Below are 21,624 nucleotides of genomic sequence, written 5' to 3'. Positions count from 1 at the left end.
TAGTCACAATGTTGAAAACAGTGAACATTAGTTAATTCCAAAACTTGAGATATAATTAAAAAGGTGGGCGGAATTGTGTGAATGCGAATGTGAATGGAGGTGGTTGGAAGAAGTATCTTCTGTAATGGAGTCAATACAGAATTGCAAACATTGAAATCATTAAAAATTATATAAATATTATTTACTTAGAAATACAGATAGTGTTAATATGGAGAGAAGTATCTAAAAGAAGTGAAAGTAACTGTCCTTGGAGAGTAGAACTTGAAGTAGAGGATGAGGGACAGGGACAACTGCTTTTCATGGTAAACCTTATAGTACCTTGACTCTTGTATGTGTAATACCACAATAAAAATTAAACTCAAAATGTAAAATATGAATAACATTAAAATGAGTCTGTGACTTTTTTAACCCACCACATAAATGACCCAGATTCAAGAGCATAGTTTACTGTTTATTGAAAAAACTTTAAAATCAGGAAAAAAGGAAAACTTGTTTTACTGTGCTTTAATAGATCAATCTTCAAATCAGTCAAGCCATTTGATTCATATTCTACTATCAAAATAACCAGCTAACCAATATTTTTCACCTGGTTGTTGAAACATTGTGTACATGGAACCTAAGTTACCAGTATAATTTTAATAACCAAATTAATTCATAAATTGGCTTTCTAATGAACATGTGGGAACAAACAATTACTATACGATCCATGCTGAGAAGCCCTAATTGTTTCAGAGTTTTTGGTTTTAGAAATCATTTGAATTATCAACTAATATATCCATGTTAGAGATAACCATTTATATACAAACATACTAACAACTGATACATGGGAATGATCTTGTGCCCCTTTCACCTCTAACACTGTCAGAACAATTATAAGCATCATCTACTTCCTTCCTCCCCTACCAGGGGCAAGACAAACACCCTACAACAACCAGAGTTCTCATCACTACAACCAGCTGCCCTTGCCAATGCCTTTGCTGTTGCCACTCCCTCTCCTGTGCACCCATTCTACTGCTGACAGGGTCTGGTACCTACCTACACCCACACCTGTATCTGGGCCTCCTGACCATCTGTGTTCTCTCATTCTACTCCTGTCTGGAACTGGTGCTACAGAAATGCTGGGGCTGAGGGAAAATACACTTGGAATCTTGAGTTGTAACTTGGAAGTTTTCCTACAACAGCAATGATATGATTGTTTCAGCAGTTCAGATATTGTAAGGCATAAGGGGATTTTGTATAACAGTTTAACATAGCCACATAGTTAACCACCAGGAAATTTCCAACTGAATTTTAAATCCTTAGAAGATAACCAATTAGTAAGTTTGAGGTACACTCTGTAAAGATTAGTGAAAGAAAGAAATACTCTCCCACAAAACAAACAGCCAGAATATAAATACCTACAGTTTTAAATACTTATCTGAATTTACTTGTTTGCATTTTACCTTAATTAAAAAAATGTTATTATAGATTTAATTTATTGTATATTATTCTGTATTATTATATTATAGTTTTAATGAGGCCCAATCATGGAGTCCTCATTTTGTTACTCATGAAGCTATTCGCTTTACTGATTGTTGCAAAGATTCATCTCACTGAACTGCAAACTGACCCTGTGCAATACAATTTGGCAATCCAGTTCGTTCATTTGGGATAAACCCAAAGGCTATATAAATACCTTTCTTCCATGCTGTTTTCAGTTCTGTGTTTTAATGGAATGAGGGATATACAGGAGTGATTTTAATTTTACTATATATTACTCCAATACTTCTCCAACTACGAGGTTTGCCAATTCAGAGATTTGGGTAAAGAGGAAAATAGAAAAGGAATTTTTTCTCAGTTGTTTAATAAATTTACTAAGGATTTGGAAAAGTCAGGCACTTCAAATAAAGGTAGAGTGCAGTATGACTACATTTCTTGACTATTAAAGCAAAATAAATAAATGCTTCAACATTTGACCCCCCCAAGACACTTAGGTTCCCCATCTTTCAAAACTTCAGCAAGACTTTACTATAAAGAAACAGCAAAGGGCACACGATCATCAGTGACATCATTCAGCTCTAAAGAAGGGAAACAGAACAAGCATTTGTCCACATTTCCAATGCTACCAATATTTTCTGAGTGTCTACTGTATGCTGAGCAAAATTTAAAGGTGAATAAGACAGATTAGGGCTCTACTCTCATGAGCTTATTAACGAACAAGTAAACAAAGAGGATAATTTTAGGCAGTGATAAATACTATGAAGAAAATAAATGGAGAGAGATAACAGTGAAGGGAGGAGGTCAAATAGGGTCAAGGCCTATCTGAGGTGTTGACATTTAAATTCAGACACAAGTGACAAGGAACCAGCCACTGGGAAGATCTAGAGAAAGATCTTTCCAGGCAGAAGGAAAAGCAACTGCAAAGTCTCTAAGGTGGGAACAAACATAGAGAGTTTGAGAAACAAATGAAAGGAAAAAAGCCATTGTGCTTGAAACCTGGTGAGTGCTGGGGTGAGTAGCAGGAGATGAGGATGGTAAACAAGATGTGAGCCCAAAGAGCAGAGTCACAGGAACATGGTGAAAAGCTGGGCTGACTTTAACTGTGATGGAAAGCTACCAGAAGTTTCTGAGTAATGGGGAGTTAAGATCTTAATTCTGGCTGCTCTGTGGAGAATGGTTTATGGAGGGTAAACATGGAAACAGAAAGAACAGTTAGGAGACTGACAATTGCAATAAATGAGACAATAGTGGCTAGTGTGGCTGGTAGTAGTGGAGATGAAGATAAGGGGAAGGATATACACTACACCATAGAGCTGAAGTTCCCAAACTTGTTTGCTTCATGGAGCCCTTCATGTCTGAGTAATTTTTTTCAGCACCTCTAAGCCAAAAGAAATACCTAATGGTTCTGTTTATTAAAGTAAAACTACTTAATACTGGTATAGTCTGAGCATGTAGTGTTTCCCTCACACATTTAATTTAAAATATCCCTCGGCTCCCCTGTAAGGGGGAGTTTGCACAGTTTGAAAATCTGTCCTCTGCACAGTTTGAAAATCATGGTTTTGGGGCTAAGACTTATGGAGAACTGGATTGGGGAGTAAAAAGAGAAGAAAATCAACAATGACTCCTGGGTTTTGGGCCTGAGCAACTGGATAGATGGGAGCACTGCTCACTGAGATGGGTAAGAATGAAGGAAAACACAACCACCCTGGAAGACAGATTATATCCCATTTGTAAATAAGAAAGCTGAGACTTCGAGTGGCTGTGTAAGTCATTCAAGGTAGCACAACTGGTCAGGAAACACAGTAAAATTTGACTCCAGATCTGTCTGATGCCAAATAAAATAATAATGTAATAAATAATGAGCTGCTATAAGTTAGTCACCTTAGAGTACATTAAATATGGTATCTCATTTAATTCTAACAACATTGTTAGATCTGTCTGATTCTGACGTCACCTACAGCACATTCCCTCTTAGTTGATAAAAATGATTGTAAAGTGTTGGCAAATGGTACTCTCATCCACTTAGTCTCAAAAAAAATTTTTTTAATGTGGAATGAAGGCCTTGAGGATAGAAGGTGAAACTGAACATTTTACAAATATCCACAGCTTTGCTGTAATGATTAGACTATATTGTTATTCCTAAAATCAGAGCAATCTAAATCATCTGCCCTCATTTTTATCCAGCCTTGAACAGGACAAACATGCGAAAGTTCTAAGTAGACTATTAATTGAATGTTGATTTCTTAGGGCAGGTGGCACAACCTTAACCATCTTGATGGTGCCCAGCCTTGGAGAGCAGCAGGGAATGTGGGGAACTGGAGAGGACACATAGGCTCCAAGAGGCAATGCAGTCCCCTTGAAATCTGGACTTTAGTGTGAAATTTAACAAGTGCAAAAATTCTGTCCTTTCCAAAGAAAACATGTCTCGGGTCTAAATTGAGTCCTTAGTCCTAAATAGTCTTAGATACAGAATTAAACTTCTCCAACAAAGTTATGACAAGTGACTGAGGGGAGAACCTTAAGGAAGTTGAAGAAGATCATCAGAAGAATCCAGGAGGAGACTGTTAATTCTATGCAGGAAACTGCAGTTAAAATCACATAGTTGGGGCTTCCCTGGTGGCGCAGTGGTTGGGAGTCTGCCTGCCGATGCGGGCGACGTGGGTTCGTGCCCCGGTCTGGGAGGATCCCACATGCCGCGGGGCGGCTGGGCCCATGAGAAAAAAAAAAAAAAAATCACATAGTTAGGGCTTCCCTGGTGGCGCAGTGGTTGAGAGTCTGCCTGCTGATGCAGGGGACACGGGTTCGTGCCCCGGTCCGGGAGGATCCCACATGCCGCGGAGCGGCTGGGCCTGTGAGCCATGGCCGTGGAGCCTGTGCGTCTGGAGCCTGTGCTCCGCAACGGGAGAGCCCACGACAGTGAGAGGCCCGTGTACCGCAAAAAAAAAAGAAAAAAAAAAATCACATAGTTAAATATACTCTATACGTTTTCTATTTTCTGGTACTGTGTGTTTTTACCGAAATGGAAACAGGAGCACCTTATATTTCGTTCTGTATATTTTAATCTGCCCAGTAAAAAATAATCTTATCAAAATAAATGAAGATGTTCCAGCAGGGAAAACTGCTCATTTTTCTCCCTTCCATGAATGACATGTCATTAGACTATTTGTCTCTGCATCTAGCAGCTTAATAGCATTTGAAATCCTGCAAGTCTATCAGCCACAGGAAGTACTATCACAAATGTGGATAGAAGTCACTACCTTAGCTCTTCAGTTGCCCTAAGAAGGAACCAAGAGCTCTGTCTTCAGAATTTTTGTCATGGGACCTTCAGTGTTGAAACCCAAACTAAACTTAAAGAGTATCTAACCAATATTATAAAATAGTAGAAATGTCATTATAGCTTGTCACTAATTCTAAAGATAAAAACTCATCTGGCAGTGGTTTTGAAAGATCCTGTTCTCAAATCTTGAATGTCACTGCTTTTGTTTTCCTGAGGTCATAACTGCAAACTAGTTAAGGAAGACACATATAGTCAGACAGAGACAGACCCAGCATAACACCATACTATGACCATGGTGATGAACAGAATAAAAACAAAAGAGGCAGTAGGAACAAAAATCTAGCTGGCTCTCCCTGGGGAGCACTTTGAGAGGGGGCAATTTTACTATTTGTTTAGTCTTTCTGGGGAAATAAAAAAATAAATCTGCAGTTTTATAAAGCATAAATGTTAAATAAAGCACAAACAAATAAAGCACAATAACTGTTATGACAGATATCTACTCAGAGTGCTATAGGAGGCTAAAGGAGGATCATCTGAATCAGCTCCTCAGTGTAGGGAGATGGGATGTGACCTGAGTTGGGAGAATGGGATGTATGAAGGCCCTGAGGCTTCAATTAATCATCACCTAAAGCAGAGGACGTTCCATATAGCAGGAGGCAAAAGCATGTGAGAAGTGATCGGACACAGGACGGTGGAGAGATGGACAAAAGTCAGACCACGAAGGGCTCTAGACTTTGAGCTCTGCTGAACGCTATGGCTACCATTAAATGATTTTAAGTCAAGATGGGATAAGATTTGACTTTGTTTTGGAAAGTTCACATGCAGAGATAAGAAGGATAAAAGGACATGAGATTTATTGCAGAAAAATTCTCTGTGCATCTCCTCCTATGGTATTGCCCAGCTGTCTGGCCTCACATCCTCCCTCACAAAGGGAGGTTCACTTTGATTTTTCTCTTTTAGGAATTGGCAATTGACACAACTCCAGTCAATCTTTTGTGATGCTTGAACTTAGAAGTATATCCAAGGTTATGGTGGCAGAGTGTGATCACATATGAGCAAAACCAGAGAAAGATTTCAAAGAGAAAGAAGGAAGAGAATGCATATAGCCAGAGAGAAACAAGAACACAATACCACGTGGACACAGAGGCTTCGTGTCCTGATGAAATAAAAATTCATATTTTAAGGCAAGACAAGAAAAAATTTAAATATAAAATTTTTCTCTGCCCATTTTGGCCTCTACGCTTCCTTCTAGCGTACATCTACATTACGCCTTAACCAGACCTCCCCAATAGGAGAAATACTGGCTGAACCACATAGATCAATTTTTCCCCTTCTGGCACCAGCGATGTAGCTCCTTAGAAGGTAACACTGCTTTCTCAATCCTGTAAGGGGTCACAGTGACCCACTAATTTCCTTGTAGGTGCAGACATCTTTGGTGAACTTTATGCATGTCCAGTGCCAATTTATCATTTCCCCAAAGATAACAATTGGTGCAGAACAGACTAGTCAGACAACCTGAGGAGATACTGGGCCAAACCTACTGGAAGTTCTTAGCTTAAATACTTACTTATGACCTACTAGCTATATTACTTCTATTCTGCCTATTTTATAAGATTATTGTTTCTTTCATTACCAAATGTGTGACTGAGCGTCAGATAAAATTAATGATGATTAAGTAACTTGAAATGACTGAGCAAATATATAGTTCTATAAGATCAATGATTGTAATAATACTGTAACTCTAGATATGGGAAGAAGCAATGAGAGGGAACCATTTCCTGGATCATAACAGACTAGTAAAGCAGTGGTCCAGAGTCTTTGGCTACTGGTAACAGAGCCTAGTCCAGTAATAGCACATTGAGTGGCCTATCAATGAAATCCTTGCCTGATCTGGGAATGAGCATTCCTAGAACTGTGGGACAAACTGGTCACGAAATGCCTCCCAAACCTTGGTCAAAATTAAGACTGAAAGGGAAGGGATTGTAAAATAAAGAATGTTGCCCACCACTTCTGCAAGAATCAAGTCATTAATCACTGCGGTCGCTGACCTACAATATACCCAGAAAGGAATTCCAGGCAAAGATCAGGATGAGGTAAAAGTGACAGAACTGCCCCTCAGATAGTTAGATATTTTCAGGAGAAATTTTTATGAACCTGATTCTTGTGTCTTCCCATACCTATAAAAGCATTAAAACCATTAACTAAGATGTCTATTCCTAGTGACTAGCAGTGACCTTCTACTGAGATGTGTGCTTGGTTGCATGTACTCCCTTCACCAAAATCACACATATATTGGCCTCCCCCCTTTACCTCTGCAGATGATTTCAGAGCTCTCTGAGAGACTGTCTCCCAGGTTATAATCCTCAGGTTGGCCCAAGTAAAGAAATTTTCCATTTCTTTCTTAGATTGACTACTGATTAATGTTTTTGTTGACAGCCTCTTGGTAGGTGCAGCTGTATTTCTTGACTTCAGTCCCTGTGTCCTTACTGTAAACTGCCCTGATTTTTCTTAAGTTAGGTTGGAGTAAAATTCAAATACTTGCAAAGACAATGAACCCTAACTAAAGCAGGGCCTAAACTCGGACAGATAATGAAAATGAAGAGAGTAGGAAGGATATAAAAGGTGTTAAGGGAGTAAAATTAAGGAAATTGCGACTGGTTGGATTTGGATGTCTTGGGTCCCCAGCCATAGTCTTGGGCACCCACTAGTCATACCCTTCACTGAATGGGGATAATAAGAGGAGGGGCAGAATTGGTGAGAAACAATAGGGATTCAGTCTTGTGCATGTAGAGATTGATGAGTAGGATATCCAAATAAAAATGCCCAGCAGTTGAATATGACTGTGCATCTCAGAGGAGTTCTGATCTGGAAATGTAGGTTAAGCCATCTCTTCCATGTAGCTGGTCATTGAAACTATGGAAGTGAACAAAATCTCCCAGCAGAGTTGTAAGCCAAGGCCTGCAGAGCACCAGACTTAAAGTATAAATTGAGAAGAAAAAGTCATGAAGGAGACTCAAGATGAAATGCTATGACGTGCCAATAAGGGAAAATTTTTAAAGAGAACGCTGGCCAAGTGAGGACATCCCAGATACCTGATTGAGAGGATAACAAATGTGAGTGTGAGAAGAGGAGAACCAAACTCCCCAGCATCCTCTAAGTACCTCCTGTGTGGCAGACATTTCATGTCTCACTTCATCTTCAAAGCAACCTTTCAAGACAGGTGACAGTATATCCTTTTAAAGATAAGGGAAAAGACCAAAGTTCCCTGGGGATGGGCTATGTCATATTGTGTTTATCTAGTCCCTGGAGGACTGCCTTCCACCAATTTGTTTAAAGAATGAACATTTTTACAATTTTGTAATAGTCTACCTGGAACTAACTGGACTGGTTACTCTCAAACTCACATATGATTTGGGGGGCAAGGTTCTGCTTCAGGGACACAGCAGGCCTATTTCCTGGGGCACATCCCTGGATTTCATGCTGTTATTTCAACTCATTAACAGCATCTTCTCAACTCATCTAACAGCATTTCTTCTGCTTACCTTTCAGCAAAACATATCAGTCAGAGAAAGGGCAGTCAAGGAAACCATATTTTCATGTCACCAAAGATGTCCTGAGGAACCCAAATCTTAGTTGCTGATACTTTACAAACCAGTGGAGATAAATTTTGATTAATTATCACAGAACCTTAAATTCACAGCTGACTTGCAAAACATGCCAAAAGGATTTGACTATCTTTTGATGTAAACCACAAGTCATACCACCCAGGGTATACTTAGTCACAGATCCCCCACTTCCTAAGGAGGCATTTTAAGCTCCTATTGTTCAAAAGTCATTGAGGTCTTTTCTGGTTCGCTTATATGCAGAATCTAGAAAAATCGTACAGGTGAACTTATTTGCAAAGCAGAAACAGAGTCACAGATGTAGAGAAAAAACTTACGGTTACCAAGGAGGGAAGAGGGGATGCAACGCATTGGGAGATTGGGACTGACATACATACACTACTATGTATAAAATAGATAACTAATGAGAACCTACTGTATAGCACAGGGAACTCTACTCAGTGTTCTGTGGTGACCTAAATGGGAAGGAAATCTAATAAGAGTGGATAACTAATGAGAACCTACTGTATAGCACAGGGAACTCTACTCAGTGTTCTGTGGTGACCTAAATGGGAAGGAAATCTAATCAAGAGTGGATATATGTATACGTATGACTGACTCACTTTGCTGTACAGCAAGAAACTAACACAACACTGTAAAGCAACTATACTCCAATAAAAACTAATTAAAAATAAAAGTCATTGAAGTCTTTTCTCCCTGACTTAAAAGGTAACGAATGTATCTAACACTGAAGCAGACAACACTCCTACCACATTTATAAGTTAGAAGAAAAACACTATTTTGACTTCTTTCTATATATTGAAAATTAGAGACAAGTATGAAAAAAAAGGGTATTACAACAATTTATCTTCTACAAAGGATACTTCAAATGCTGGACTGATGGATAGGTTTGGGCCAAAGAGAATGAATCAACTATGGAATGGTCCTGCTTTCCACAAATGCTCTGGAATTTCTAAGCTGCAACACACAGTGAGCAGAAGGGAAGTTATTTACATGGTCTCAGTTCCCCTCTTGGGCCTGAACCATACAGGATATTTCATTTAATCACAAGAACCACAGGAGATATTCTTCCTGATTTTCAGGTCACTGAGGCTCTGAGAAGTTAAGAAGCTTGTGGAGTTTACACAGCTAACAAGCGTGATGGGTTTCGATTTAAATTCAGATTTAACACCATAGGTTGTGTTAATCTCTGATGTACCATGTTTCTATCCCCAAAATGACTCCATATAAAGAAAAGTTTTAAAATAACAAAAAATCGTTTATATGTGCCTTCTTTATTTTCGAGGTAGAATCAGTCACTCATTTTTTCTGTGTTCATATAGCATATTAATTTGTTTTTTTATAATACTGCATTATAATTATTTGGTCTGTCTGCTTAGGTAGAATATAGACTTCTCAAAGACAAGAATTTTAGTTTCCAAATATCTGAAGCTCTATCAACAATATAGTAAATGCTGGTTGAAGAATAAATAAATGAATACTTTAGCAGATGTAGTTTTAAGATTCCTATTACAGGACACAATTATTTGTGAATTATAAAAAGAAAAAAAAAATTATAATATTCAAGAAAATATACTCTATCTCTTATGAAACTCCCATTTTATTGCTTATATTTTTCTTTTTAGATTAAAATCAATCTCCTGATAACTTTTGACTCAAGAAAGGTTTCAAGTAGTTCAAATGCAAATGTTTGAGCTTCCACTTTCACTTGAAACTCCATTTTTCCTCATTCAAATGTACATTAAAGTCCATCTATTTCACTTTATAGGTAATTAGAATGAAGGTAGTTATCAGGCATGCCCAAAATTCCATGGTGGAGACAGATCTTGAAAGTAATTATCCTGATTCCTGGGTCAATATTCTTCCCAGCACTCTAATCTCATCTTTCAAAAGAGTGAACCATGAAACTGAACATTTTCTCATTCATTCAATGACTTTCACCCAATTAACACAAATGACTAAAATACACTCATCTTGAAACATTCCAATGAGATAAGCATATTATCTTTCAATAGCTTTTTGGATTATGTTCTGAGCCTTACTGAGGATGCAGAGAGAGGAGAAGGCTCACAGTGAGTTAGTATTTTGGTCCACTCATGCTGCCTGCTGAGGACCTCAGAGAGAGTAAAGCATCACCTCTGGTTCAGACTTACAACATAAGAGAGCATAAATCCTTATTCTTTTCTTCTTATTTCCTGTCACCTTTATTTTTCTCTGCATTTACCACCATCTGGCTTGATTGTTGTGCCATGTTTCCTGATTGCATGGTAATTTTTTACACTAGGAGAGCTTGTTGGGATAAAATATGAGAATGGAACAGATTCAGAAATATTGCACTTATGAAATTAAATTAATTAAATATGATTAACAAATATCATACCATCAGCCTGGCCTGCCCAAGAACTCTAGATCAGAGTATACAGCAAAGGCCTCAACTGGGTACCAGTAGATTAAATAGTCTGGTGAGTTTTATGATTCTTGAGATGGATGCAATTTTATTAGCACAGAGTCGTTTTGGACTTTTATCCTTGGGTGGTAGTGAATTTCACTAACTTTGATTTGTTGACTTATATTACCCCCAAACAAGCTTTAAAGAGTCAGCCCTGGGCATTTCAGGTGTTTTACAACTGAAGGGTAGCCCAGGTGACCTACAGTCAGAAAATCAAGGTTCTACCCTCAGCTCTAAAACTTATTGTGTGAGTGGACAAGTCACTTTAACTCATTAAGCCTTTGCTGCCTTGGCTTGAGAATAAACAGAACTGCCCTGGCTACTTGACAGGATTTTTATAAAGAGCAAGGGAGATCATGTCTATGAAAATATTTTATAGTGTTAGATATATATATATAAAACAGTAAACATTTTTGTTTTTATCATGACAATAATAATTACACCATTAGACAGGCTAAGAGTTTTGTCCTATTTTTCCTTTTCTGTTAATATTTACTGAGCTAATAAATGCTAGAGTAGTACTGGTATTAATGCTCAATAATGATACCTATTAAGATTATTATTGCAAGGGCATATTTTCCAAAATATTTTCTATTATCTCTTATAAATACAATAGAAGAAGTGACCCACTGGGGATTAAGGTAAAGCAGTTATAGAGGTAAGAATGATCTGCCCAGCCAATATAATTGCCTATTTCCCACCCCTACTTTAAGTTAGTAGAAAAGGGAAGAGTAATAAGAGATGAAGCTGGGAGCATTAACCCTAAAAGAAGAGTAGCTTAAAAATAAAGGACTGGGGCTTCCCTGGTGGCGCAGCGGTTGAGAGTCCGCCTGCCGATGCAGGGGGCGCGGGTTCGTGCCCCGGTCCGGGAAGATCCCACATGCCGCGGAGCGGCTGGGCCCGTGAGCCATGGCCGCTGAGCCTGCGCGTCCGGAGCCTGTTGCTCCGCGACGGGAGAGGCCACAACAGTGAGAGGCCCGCGTACCGCAAAAAAAAACAAACAAACAAAAAAAATAAAGGACTGGTATGCAGTGTCCAAAAGAAGTTCACACACCCACAGTTTCTTTTACCTGAAGATGACATAAAAAGCTTAAAATTCTGGATTTCCTTCTCTTTACTGAGGATTTTCTGTGTAACCTTAAAATAAGCCATTGAACCTCTTGGTCTTCCCAGGTAAAAATCTGATACCTTCCACCTGTCCAAGATGGACTGATTTTATGTTTATCAAGACATATCAAAATATAGCTTATTTTAAGTTCCTCAAAAGAAGCAAGATGCTATCAAACCCAGATGGAACCAGCTGTCTTCTTTCTCTTTTTTTTCTCTCTCTCCCTCCCTTCCTACCTGCCTACCTAATTACTCACCCATACACATTTTGGTTGTGGTAATAATAATGTGGGAAGGATCCATTTATTAATAAAATAAAAATTCTTAGTCATAAAATGGAAAATTATTGACATTATAACTAAGGTTTAGAATAGATCACATGAGAATTTCTTGAGAGAGCTGTCTTCACATTAATCATCATCATCTTCATCTATCATTACTCTCCCTTTCATTTTGACAGATGTGGAAATATTTTATTGGTCTGTGAGGCAGTGCAATAATATACCAGGAATTTATCAGCAAAACAGAACTCCATTTGCTCTGTTCTTTCTCTCTTGTGAATAGAGAATAATCTATTCAGCTGTATGTTTGAAATTATTAAGTGATCAGAGTCATAACAGAAAATTGCCTCTTCTAAATGCTAAATGTAGTGTCTGAAGTATGTAATGGTTTTAAGATCTTAGAAGTCCTATGCACGATAGGACAGAAGAGGATGATAAGGTATGGGTTAGGACATAAACATAAGTTATACAAATAAAAGATACTTAAATACACTCACACCACATATATATTTTTTTCACGGTAGAGAATTAAAAAACTAAATATTCCAAGAAGTAAATCTATTTCCTTAACTGAGATAGAACATTAAATAATTCATGGAGATAGAAATAAAGATCCCATGAGGGAGAAAAGAGAAAACTAAACATGGTAAGATTACATAATACAATTGTAAGGATGATTTATCTTTCAGTATTTTCCCATATGATCTTTCTATGAACTTTCTTTGGCAAAAAATAGAATTCAAAATACCTCATATTTCAGGTTCACACGAACTTGGGGTGAAAGATGGATTTCATAAAAACATTTCAACTTCTACAGTTTATTAAGCAGAACAAACAAAGAGGATTTTCAGAAATAGGGCATATTTTAATTTAGGTTGATAAATTAGATTTTCACATAGGGTTATTACTGCATTGCATTACTTGAAAGCTTGGTGCTAGCCTTGTTACAATTCCATATCATCACCACACTGAGGACAGTGGACGTGCCTCAGGAAAGTTATGGTGTGCCACATCCAGAAACAAAAATGCTGGGCACCATACCAACAGATGGGCCTAAATAGAGCTGATAAAGGTGAGGAAAAAATGAAAGTAAATGTTAGAGGGAAGGAGGAGAGAACCAATATTAAAAATGTAGTCCAGGAAGCTGAAGTCCATCAAGAATTACCATCAAAGTCAAATTCACAAACAAGCGTAGATGTATTCAAGATGGAGTTTCTTAGCAAATTCCAATTTAATCTAATCGGTCACTGGGCCCTAGCCATTATTTTAACTAATTCACTCTTCTCAAATTACCGTGGAATAATTCATTATAACCCAAGCAATTTTAAAGGAAAATATCAAGAGTCCCAAATACAAATGGTTTACTAGGTAAATTTTAATTTTACATAATTTGTATTTTTCTAATGAATAATTTTAACCAACAGGTAGTGGGGGAAAGCTTCTAAGATTTAGGAGCTTTTCACCCAACAACCAGATTCTCAGGAAAAATCGTGGCTTTTCTCTAACCCACATTCTATCACCTAGGATCTTAAAAGTCCCCCATTGATATAGTCCTACATAGACCTTATGAAAATTTGAAATTCTGTATTAAACGTTGAGTTTATTTAATGTGTTGTTTCCTCCACCAGCCTGTATGCTCTGTAGGGCCAAGGACCACGTCTACTTATTCACTGCTATGTATCTAGTACAAAATAGACCATCAAAAATGGGTTTAATATTGAATGAATGAAACGTGGTAGAAACCCCATTATTCACCCTGCTCCACCCACAACACACGTATAACTTTGCGAATTAGTCTGAAAACTAGAAAACAGGGAACTTGGGTGTCTTCCCTACTTCTCTGCTCCCACGTGATCCCTGGCCCACTGTACGCTGGTTGTAAAAAACATACTTCTATTAATGTTATTATCACATTGCATTGTAACTGACTGCCCTAAAAGGAAATGAACTAGTTATCTGTGTGTCCATTAATTTCTAATAGTGCCAGGTGATTTCCTTTTGTTTTACCTTTTAATGTGAATCAAGAAATAGCTTATGAAAATGATACATTCAGTAGCTCAGAATATAGGGACATATTGGATGGCATAAAAGAGAAATTCTGTGAAATCAAATAAAGTCAATAATTACAACAAACAAAATGTCACTTCCTTCTAGTTACAATTTTACAGGATTTAAAAAATTGTAAGGTTAAGTATCTTCCAAAAGGAGAATTCTACACATTTAATAAAAACAAATCACCAAGAGTACTACTCTTTTTTTCCATATAAAATAATTCCTTCACAATCTTTTCAGTAAAAAGCCAGAGATACATACATGATGGTGTTAATGCCTGAGAGCTGTTGGAACATTTGTAGGCCACAACCCACAATTAAAGCTCGGCGAGTTGGGGGATAACTCAGCATTCTGCAGATCACAGGTCCAGCTTTCATAAAAAAGAAAGAAAAAGAAGGACATGTCTATTATTTTTAGCTCCCAGAGTAATTATTCCCATTAGGATAAATTTCCCCAAATCTCTGTGAAATCAACATGACTGGACATTTAAAAATAGAACATATGTACTTTTATAGAAACCTGGGCACAATATATTTTTGAAAACAGTACATATTTGAGTTAAAACTATAAAATCAACATGAGAGAATTCAAGTTAAAGCAATTTATAGCTACTAGAAAGTTCTACATAATTGTAACTGTCACAAATTATTCTTCCTTAAATCCCTATGAGCTGTATTAACCACTCTTTGTTCTTCTGCTTCCTGGGCAATTAATTACTATTTAAAATCCATTCAATGTGGGACTACTTACAAAGTCACTGGAAAAATTGCTTTAATCAACTGAAAGAATGGCATTCATTAAAAACAATGAAACAAGTAACAGGATTCATTACAATTTATTTGGCTAAAGTAACAATATTCATTCCAATATATTTAATTCAAGTTAAGGAATTTGGGGTGATATCAGACTTGGTTATGACTGCAATGGATATTATTAATAAAAATTACCTAAAAGGTAAAAAAAAGATGAAATTTAATGTCTATTTTATATAGGTATATATGTATGATATTTCTAGATATTTTTAATAGCTTCCTAAGAGGTATTCAATGATCATTTCAAAATATAAATGGGCTTTCAAAATGGTGCAGATCCCTTGGTCCCTATATCAGAATGCTAGACCAATTCTGAAAAGCTGTAGATCTGAACCACTAAGGCCTTAAGTAAGATGACTAACCAACTGATGTCTGTTGTCTGGGCATAATTACCTAAAGTGCCCCTTCTAATCTCAGAAGTGCTTGTTACGCCTTCACCTTAGCCTTAAGAGGCATTCTATATAGTGTCCTTATGGGACCAGAGTTGACTCCTAGGTCCTATGGTATAGCCTGGGATCACTGGGATGTTAACTGCTTCATTAGCAGCATTTTTCCTGGAGGCAATTTTCATTAATGAACCCTAAACCAAGTCAAGTAAATTAAATTCTGAGGAAATTTCACCATTTCAGAATCTTTTGGAAATCTAATATTCCAGTTCACAAAAATGGGATATGGAATAGAACGTGCTATTGTCTCAGCAATAAAATTTAATACAGGATGTTAAGCCTGGGGATTAATGAGAACTGAACATTACTGGGGTGAGGATATTCATCTCTACACAGGTATGATTACAATCACATGAAGACTTGATTTACGGCAAACAATTTTGTCTCTAAATGCTAAGACTGGACACACCCATTTAGAAAGCAGGCTGAGAGTATTATAAATGTCAAAATGTTTTAGATTCAAGTAAAGCGGTATTAAAACCTAGTATATCAGAAAGGTTATATGAAATAGGTAGACTTTGGGACAATACTGAAATATATCTGGATCAGTTCTCTGAAAGATAAGCAGACTCATCTGCAAATTTAGATATCTATGAATGAGCCACAAAATAAGAAATGTGCACAGCATCATATAAACATCTACCTATTTCCAAAATCAAAAAAATTCAAATAAAAGATTATAATTTACCTTATATACCATGGAAAAATTTTTAAATGACATCTATGATGTTGTAATAAAACAAAACAAAAAACACCCAAACCCTTTTTCAGCTTTTAAGAAACTCCACAGATGACAAACTGGCCTTCTGCAAGAAATCTATCATAATCTTTGGATAGCTGTATCTACTTTCACTATTAAACTGTTCCATGGGCTGACAGACAGATTAGGTAATACTGATTTTTGAGGGCAGAAAAACAAAGAGAAAATTATGACAAATTTGGATTAAAGTTTGATTTGCCAAAATATCAAGAGATAAATTATCACATAAACATCACATATTTATTTCCTAGTTTTAAAAAATCTGGGCTTTGAAAAAAGGAGCTGGAGGAATCAGGCTCCCCGACTTCAGACTATACTACAAAGCTATAGTAGTCAAAACAGTATGGAACTGGCACAAAAACTGAAATACATATCAGTGGAACAGGATAGAAAGTCCAGAGAAAAACCTAAGCACCTATGGTCACCTAGTCTATGACAAAGGAGGCAAGAATATACAATGGAGAAAAGACAAGTCTTTTCAATAAGTGGCGCTGGGAAAACTGGACAGCTACCTGTAAAAGAATGAAATTAGAACACTCCCTAACACCATACACAAAATAAAGTCAAAATGGATTAAAGACCTAAATGTAAGGCCAGATATTATAAAACTCTTAGAGGGAAACATAGGCAGAACACTCTTTGACATAAATTGCAGCAAGTTCTTTTTTAATCCACCTTCTAGAGTAATAAAAATAAAAATAACAAATGGGACCTGATTAAACTTAAAAGCTTTTGCAGAGCAAAGGAAACCATAAACAAAATGAAAAGGCAACCCACATAATGAGAGAAGATATTTGCAAAAGAAGCGGCTTATAAGGGGTTAATCTCCAAAATATACAAATAGCTCATGCAGCTCAATATCAAAAAAAACCCAAACAACTCATCAAAAAGTGGGCGGAAGATCTAAATAGAAATAGACATTTCTCCAAAGAAGACATACAGATGGACAAAAAGCGCATGAAAAGATGCTCAACATCACTAATTATTAGAGAAATGCAAATCAAAACTACAATGAGGTATCACCTCACGCCGGTCAGAATGACCAACATCAAAAAATGTACAAACAATAAATGCTGGAGAGGGTGTGGAGAAAAGGGAGCCCTCCTATGCTGTTGGTGGCAATGTAAATTGGTACAACCATTATGGAGAACAGTACGGAGGTTCCTTAAAAAACTAAAAATAGAGCTACCATATGATCTTGCAATCCCACTCCTGGGCATATATCTGGAGAAAACCATAATTTGAAAACATACATGCACCCCAATGTTAACTGCAGCACTATTTACAATAGCCAGGACATGGAAGCAACCTAAAAGTTCATCGACAGAGGAATGGATAAAGAAGATGTGGTACATATATACAATGGAATATTACTCAGCCATAAAACAATGAAATAATGTCATTTGCAGCAACATGGATGGACCTAGAGATTGTCATACTAAGTGAAGTCAGACAGAGAAACACAAATATCTTATGATATCACTTATATGTGCAATCTAAAAGAAAATGGTACAAATGAACTTATTTACAAAACAGAAATACAGTCTCAGATGTAGAAAACAAACTTATGGTTACTTATGGTGGGGGAGGGGAGGGATATACTGGGAGATTGGGATTGACATATACACACTACTATATATAAAATAGATAACTAAGAGGGACCTACTGAATAGTATAGGGAACTCTTCTCAATACTCTGTAATGACCCCTATGGGAAAAGAATCTAAAAAAGAGTAGATATATGTACATGTGTAACTGATTCACTTTGCTGTACAGCAGAAACTAACACAATATTTTAAATCAACTATACTCCAATAAAAATTTTTAAAAAAACATGGTTACATCTAAAAAAAATCTAGGTTTTGGACTTTCTTTTGGATTTCCTGTAAAAATAAACAATGGTAGTTCCTTTATAAGACTGGATTGTTTTATTTAAAGATAAATTTTGGTCACAGCAGCTGCATATCTGATTATGCAGAACAAAAGTAAAAAACAAAAGTAACAAAAGTAAAAAATTTCCTTTTATTAAAATCATAAACCTAGCTTTATTAGGCAGTAAAACTAACTTAACAAATGCAAACCATTAATCTTAATATCACAGAAGCTATGAGGCCAAGACAAATTCAGATACATGAATTGGCTGAATGTTCATAAGTGAAAATTTAAAACGTCATGCTCTAATTACATTTCTTTTGATTTTTGTAATTAAAAACATTTTTATGTATACAACCATTTCACACCTTATTTTTAACAAAACATCTGTGTCTTTGAAATACAGAAATTCCCACACAATAAAAACTAAAACCTCTAGATAACAAAAGCAGAATGGAAATGCAGAACTCAAAATATAACACATAATAAAACAACAGAGGCAAAAACCGCAAATGGGTTCATCTTTTCCATCATTCTGGACACCTCATACCAAGTAACTTTCACAACAGTTGTCCCGGTGTGGCAGGTGCTCTGGTGGCAGGGCTGAAAAGGACAGTGCAACAAGTGCAACCACTTCTGTGGACAGGATGTCTGTGAGGAAGCTGAGTCTAAAAAAGTTTCTCCAGGTATGATTAAAAATGTACTAGAACACACTTTGTATAAAAGTCCAGCTCTTGACTTCCACTTCCAGCCAAGGTGGAGTAACAGTTATCAGATTTACCTCCAACATGAAACAACTAAAAAGTCAGGCAAAAATGCATGAAACAGTAGTTCTCATGATAATGGGACAAAGAATAGTGACCCCTGATATTCAGGAAGCAAATGAGATGAACCCTCCAGATGCCCCAGCCTAAGCCTGGAAAAAAGTATCCAGGCTATAGCACAGGGAGGGGAGAGCAGGTAGACGCTGGTGGTCTCCTTGAGTTGAAAAGATGCAGCTCAGGATCCAGGTGGCTAGAGTTCACAGGGTAGCGTGCTGGAGAGGAGAGAGACTCACGGAAAGGACACTGGAGATCTGCAGGGCTCCTTGACTTTTCAGTTGAATACTGATCAGTGGATGTGTGTGAGGAAACTACCCAGTCAGGGGAAAGAGCCACAGGAAAGGACGAAAGAAATGAACCCCAGGAATTTACACAGGACTGAGAGTGAAAAACCTAGAGCATAAGGAAGAATATTCAGAAGGGTTTTTACCTCAGTAATGGTATAAATTTAGTCCTGGATTAAACACTGCTTGGGCACCATCTAAACAGTTTAAATGAAAGACCCAAATGCTTCCAAGTAACTGAATAGCATCCCACAACTAAGTTCAACAGTAAGATAAAATTTATAATGTCTGGCATACCATATAAAATTACGAGGCATGCAAAACGGCAGGAAAGTATAACCTGTAATGATAAAGGGATTAATTCAGCAAGAGGATATAACAATCCTAAATGTCTCTGCACCTAATAAAAGCTTCAAAATATATGAAACAAAAAACACAACTGCAAGGGAAAATAGAAAAAAACACAATTATACTCGGATATTTCATCACCTCTTTCTGAGTAATAGTAAAAGTAGGCTGATAATCAGCAAAGATACAGAAGACATCAACAGCACTATCAACAAACTTGACCTGACATTTAGACAATAACCTACAGACCAAACGTTCTTTCCAAGAGTAAATGCATGGTAAATGTCTTGGAACATTTACTGAGATAGATTATATTATATTCTGAGCTCTAAATCCAGTCTCAATTAATTTAAAAGGATTCAAGTCATACAAAGAATGTTCTTTGATCATAATAAAATTAACATACAAATCAATAAACTGAAAGATAACTGGAAAATTCCCTCCAGATCAGAAACGGAATAACATATTTCCATGGATCAAAGAAAGAATGGGAAATGAGAAAGTATTCTGAACTGAAAGAATATGAAAATGCATCATATGAAAATTTGTGGAATGGAGCTAAAGTATAACAGGACAATTTATAGCAATGACCTTCGCTTTCACCTTACAAAACCAGAAGAAGAGTGACAAAGGAAACCTCAAAAAAGCACAAGATAAAAAAATAATAAAGATCAGAATGGAAATCCACTAAATAGATAAGACGACAATTGAGAAAAAAAATTAATGAAACCAAAATCTGGCTCTTTGAAGATATCAATAAAATTGATAAACTTTGAGCAAGACTATGGAAGACGGAATAATGGCCCCTCAAAAGATACATACCTGCTAATCCCTGGAACTTGTTAATGTTACCTTAGGTGTCAAAAAAAAGACTGTGCAGATGTGATTAAATTAAGGATTTTGATGTGGGAAGATTATCCTGGATTATCTGGGTTGGCCCTAAATGCAATCACATGTATCCCTATAAGAGGGAGGCAGAGGGAGATTCAGGAGAGAATGGGAGAAGGCAATGTGATCATGAATGCAGATACTGAATTGATGTAGCCATAAGCCAAGGAATAATGGAGGGAGGGAGGGAGGGAGAGAGGGAGAGAGGGTAAAGAGGTGGAGAGAAGGGCTGGGGCGGCACCAGGAGGAGGGGGGGAGGGGGGAGGGAGAGGTCTGTTTTCTTCTTCATGAGAGAGGGTTCCACTCTTATGACCTCATCTAAACCAATTATCTCCCAAAAGCTCCATCTCCAAACACCATCACTTTGGGCATTAGGGCTTCAACATATGAATTTTGGGGAGACACAAACATTCAGTCCATAACACCAAGAGTATTAGGTATCTGTTCAAATCTCAATGAATTTTTGAATATTTTGATACCTCTTCATGCCTTATGAACCATTTTTCATGATCGTAAGAGTGCTACCAAGTAAGAAAGAACAGGTAATATTATTGAGTAAAGAAGTACACAGAGATCAGGTAACTTTCCAAAGGTCACAAACTATTAAGTATGTAGAGCTAGGACTTGAGCTAACTTCTGTTCATGCCATAAATGACAAGAAATTTTATATGTACTCTTTTTTTTTTTTTGTGGTACACGGACCTCTCACTGTTGTGGCCTCTCCCATTGCGGAGCACAGGCTCCGGACGCACAGGCTCAGCAGCCATGGCTCACGGGCCCAGCCGCTCCGCTGCATGTGGGATCTTCCTGGACCGGGGCACGAACCCGTGTACCCTGCATCGGCAGGCGGACTCTCAACCACTGCGCCACCAGGGAAGCCCTATATGTACTCTTAAATGAGCTGATTTTCCTTAGCATAAAAAGAAAAGCAGGGCTTCCCTGGTGGCTCAGTGGTTGAGTCCGCTTGCCGATGCAGGGGATACGGGTTCGTGCCCTGGTCTGGGAGGATCCCACATGCCGCGGAGCGGCTGGGCCCGTGAGCCATGGCCACTGAGCCTGTGCGTCCAGAGCCTGTGCTCCACAACGGGAGAGGCCACAACAGTGAGAGGCCCGCGTACCGAAAAA

At 37.5% G+C, this 21,624-nt stretch overlaps 1 protein-coding gene across 1 annotated transcript in view; it reads right to left on the bottom strand.

Annotated features, from left to right (window-relative positions):
• The window catches only part of SLC2A13 (solute carrier family 2 member 13), a 441,864-nt gene that overhangs the window by 213,325 nt on the left and 206,915 nt on the right, over positions 1-21,624 (bottom strand). Inside the window, exon 4 of the mRNA XM_007471477.1 lies at positions 14,530-14,638. Within this exon, the coding sequence (XP_007471539.1) occupies positions 14,530-14,638 (109 nt within the window). The remainder of the gene's footprint in view (positions 1-14,529; positions 14,639-21,624) is intronic.

Source organism: Lipotes vexillifer, unplaced genomic scaffold (assembly GCF_000442215.2).
Source record: "Lipotes vexillifer unplaced genomic scaffold, Lipotes_vexillifer_v1.1 scaffold817, whole genome shotgun sequence".
In the NCBI taxonomy this organism is placed as follows: domain Eukaryota; kingdom Metazoa; phylum Chordata; class Mammalia; order Artiodactyla; family Lipotidae; genus Lipotes; species Lipotes vexillifer.
The sequence above is the reverse complement of the archived record's forward strand: the minus strand, read 5'-3'. Positions and strand labels throughout refer to the sequence as shown.